At 46.2% G+C, this 2,883-nt stretch overlaps 1 protein-coding gene across 1 annotated transcript; it reads right to left on the bottom strand.

Moving 5' to 3' along the window:
• Positions 1–1,297: 1,297 nt before the first annotated feature.
• On the bottom strand, positions 1,298–2,291 carry LOC128710954 (uncharacterized). Its single transcript, XM_053805821.1, has 2 exons — positions 1,457–2,291; positions 1,298–1,344 (listed from the first exon to the last, which is right to left on the bottom strand). Exons 1-2 carry the CDS (start codon positions 2,289–2,291, stop codon positions 1,298–1,300), a joined length of 882 nt encoding a protein of 293 aa, XP_053661796.1.
• Between the last annotated feature and the right edge of the window lie 592 nt (positions 2,292–2,883).

The raw sequence follows: 2,883 nt of genomic DNA, 5'->3' as shown, positions 1-2,883 counted from the left end.
GGTTCACGCAGCATACGCATGTTCTGTACAAACTTGCCATAAAAATTGATGGCTCCTAGGAATGATCGCACTCCTGTAACATCTGTAGGGGGCGGCAATTTCGTTATGGCTGTAATCTTTTCAGGATCTGGCCGTAATCCTTTCTCATCTATCAGATGACCCAGATACTTGATCTGCTCCTTGTTGAAACTACACTTGCTCTCTCGTATAGTGAAGCCATATTCTTCAAGCCTTCCTAAAACTGCATTTAGGTTTTGTGCATGAGTTGCCTCATCTTCCCCGCCTACAACGATGTCATCCATATATGCTGCTACTCCCACCAGTCCAGCCAACATCGTGTCCATAATCTGTTGGAAGGCACCTGGCGCTGCCTTCACTCCTGGTGGTAGTCTATTGTATCGATACAACCCTCGGTGCGTATTAACGGTTAGCAGCTCACGGTACTCTTCAGCTACCTCTACCTGCAAAAAAGCGTCGGAGAGGTCAATCTGACTAAACAATGCGCACTTACTTAGACTGGCAAAGATCTCTTCTGGCAATGGCAGCGGATACTGATGAGGCATCAGCATGTTATTCAAACCCGTTGAATAATCGCCACAGATTCTTATGGTACCATTTGCTTTCCGTACCACTACAATTGGCGCTGCCCACTCCGAAAAATCCACCTTCGTGATGATACCTTCTTCCTCCAGCCTTTCCAGCTCACTTTCGACTTGCTGCAACACAGCATACGCCACTGGACGCTTCGGCCGAAACACAGGAGTCGCTCCTTTCTTCAGCTTAAGCTGAACATTCGCCTTTGTACAGCATCCAAGCTCGTTCTAAAACAGCCTTGGAAATTTCTCCCTCAGACTGCCGCTGGATATTTGCGCCAAATTCACCTTACTGCAAACCGATTTCAAAGGAACGTCCCACAATCCAAATACTTCCATTGTGTCTCTTCCTAATAACATCAGATCCTCACTAGTGACACGCACTGTACACACTCTGGATTGCTGTCCAACCAACACCGCACATTGGAATTCGCCCAAAATCGCTAGATTATCACCTGTCGCCGATTTTGCTTTCACAGACGCTGGTTGCAACTTAGGTCTACCTAAATAGTGCCATTTTTCTTCCGATATGATCGTAATGTCCGCACCCGTGTCTATCATTAGTCGCAATGGCTTACCTAACAAAATGGCGTCCGCATAACCACATTTTGGCATTCCAATCACGTTAACCGTTACTGTTTTTACATACTTTTGTTGCCTTCCGGACCACTGGGATGCTGAATGACAAAATCCCTCTTTATGCCCTAGTTTCCGACATTGCGCACATTTATAGTTCTTGAATGAACACTTCCTAGCGAAATGCCCTTCTCCACATAACCAACATTTTACCTTGGGCTTATCAGTGTGAGGCACAGTATAGTGGGGTCTACGTGAATGAGCGTGATCTTTTCTTCTGAACGAACCTTTAGTGCCCTCATTGATCACGTTTATCTTCTTCTGCTGCTCCCCGAGAGCAGCAGTATCATTACGTAGGTTTGTTAACATTTGGCACTGTTCAGTGAGCTGCCCAAGCGTGACGTCATTCCGTTCTTCAATCCTACGCAATAAACGCATACGTATGTCTGAGTCGTTTTCGTCCTTTAATTCACACACGAATATAAGGCACTTAAGAGCTTCCTCAGACAGTCCTGCTAGCTCTGCTTCAACAGTGGATTTGTTCACACGACACGCAAACATAACATAATCCTCCGTAGCGTCCTTACTAAGCTGCAAGCACTTAAAACGTTGACTCACTTTTGACTCTTGGGAGCCAAACAGCACCTTCATACTCCTCACTGTGGTCTCGAAATTGAAATCATTCACTTTCCTAGGCATGATGTAGCTGCAGTATCTCTCATGCTCGGCCAGCCCAAGCTTTCGTAGGAGTAACCGAACTTTCGCATCGTCGTCGAGCTTTTCTGCATCCTTTTCAAAGAGCGGCTCGTACCTCGCGTACCATCCGGCGAACGTAACCTTCGTTTCGGGATCGTAGCAAAACTCTTTGATGTTTCCGGCTAGTAGATCGACGATTTGCTCCGCACTCACGGGTTTCTCCTGGGTTGTAACGGCCGCAAGAACGTTGCTTATCAGCTTTTCTTGCTGCACCATGAACGCTTGCTGCTGTTGCACGATCATTTCCTGCTGTCTCCTAAACAGCTCCTGAAGCCAGCCAACACTCGGCTTGATCGGGTTGTTGACCCGTTGCTGCTGCTCTTGACCGTTTTGCAATGGCTGCCGCGCGTCATCGTTGAAATTCATGCCGTCGCTTGATATTGGTTCCTTGCAGTCCGCAGATTAAGTCGTCCTCGTCGCCACTGTTGTATCTTTGGTTTACACAAATACAATTTATTACATAAAACGAAATGAATATACGCTTTTACAAATAACAGTTAAATCTTGTCTTTAGGACGGAGACCCTCAATGTCCGATCGGTGCTCTGGTGTTCAGCAATCTCCCTGAGTGTGTCAACGTTACGCACACATCACCAGGTGGCAGTCCCTGTCACCTGTGAGTGGAGATTAAGTACCGTTTCCACTCCGACGCGCTTCATCCCGGTTGACACACACTCTCATGTTGACAAGTACAATACACCTAATAATAACAATTGGATAAGTCGGAAGCAACTAACTTAGAGCTTGGAAACCACAAAGCGGTTAATTCGGAGGCTAACGCTGCCATGCTTGACAACCCAACAACGACAAAGGCTCACCTCTGTCAAACAAATATCGGCAATAAAAGCTGTATCAGCAGTAAGATCAAAGGTTTAAGACCACGATTTAACACCTAAGTTAAAGGTGTAATAAAGTGCCCGCGATCTCCAAGATATCAATAAGTGAATTGCACCTATTAA

This window comes from Anopheles marshallii, chromosome X, assembly GCF_943734725.1.
Source record: "Anopheles marshallii chromosome X, idAnoMarsDA_429_01, whole genome shotgun sequence".
Classification (NCBI taxonomy): Eukaryota; Metazoa; Arthropoda; class Insecta; order Diptera; family Culicidae; genus Anopheles; species Anopheles marshallii.
This window is presented reverse-complemented; position numbering and strand designations above follow the sequence as displayed.

What these genes read in the sequence shown, in the direction of transcription:
- LOC128710954 (XM_053805821.1), bottom strand. Translation starts at nt 2,291, where the DNA reads ATGAATTTCAACGATGACGCGCGGCAGCCATTGCAAAACGGTCAAGAG. An exon ending in GATCAATGAGGGCACTAAAG is followed by an intron (nt 1,345 to 1,456) that starts GTTCGTTCAGAA and finishes GCATTTCGCTAG; the next exon opens with GAAGTGTTCATTCAAGAACT.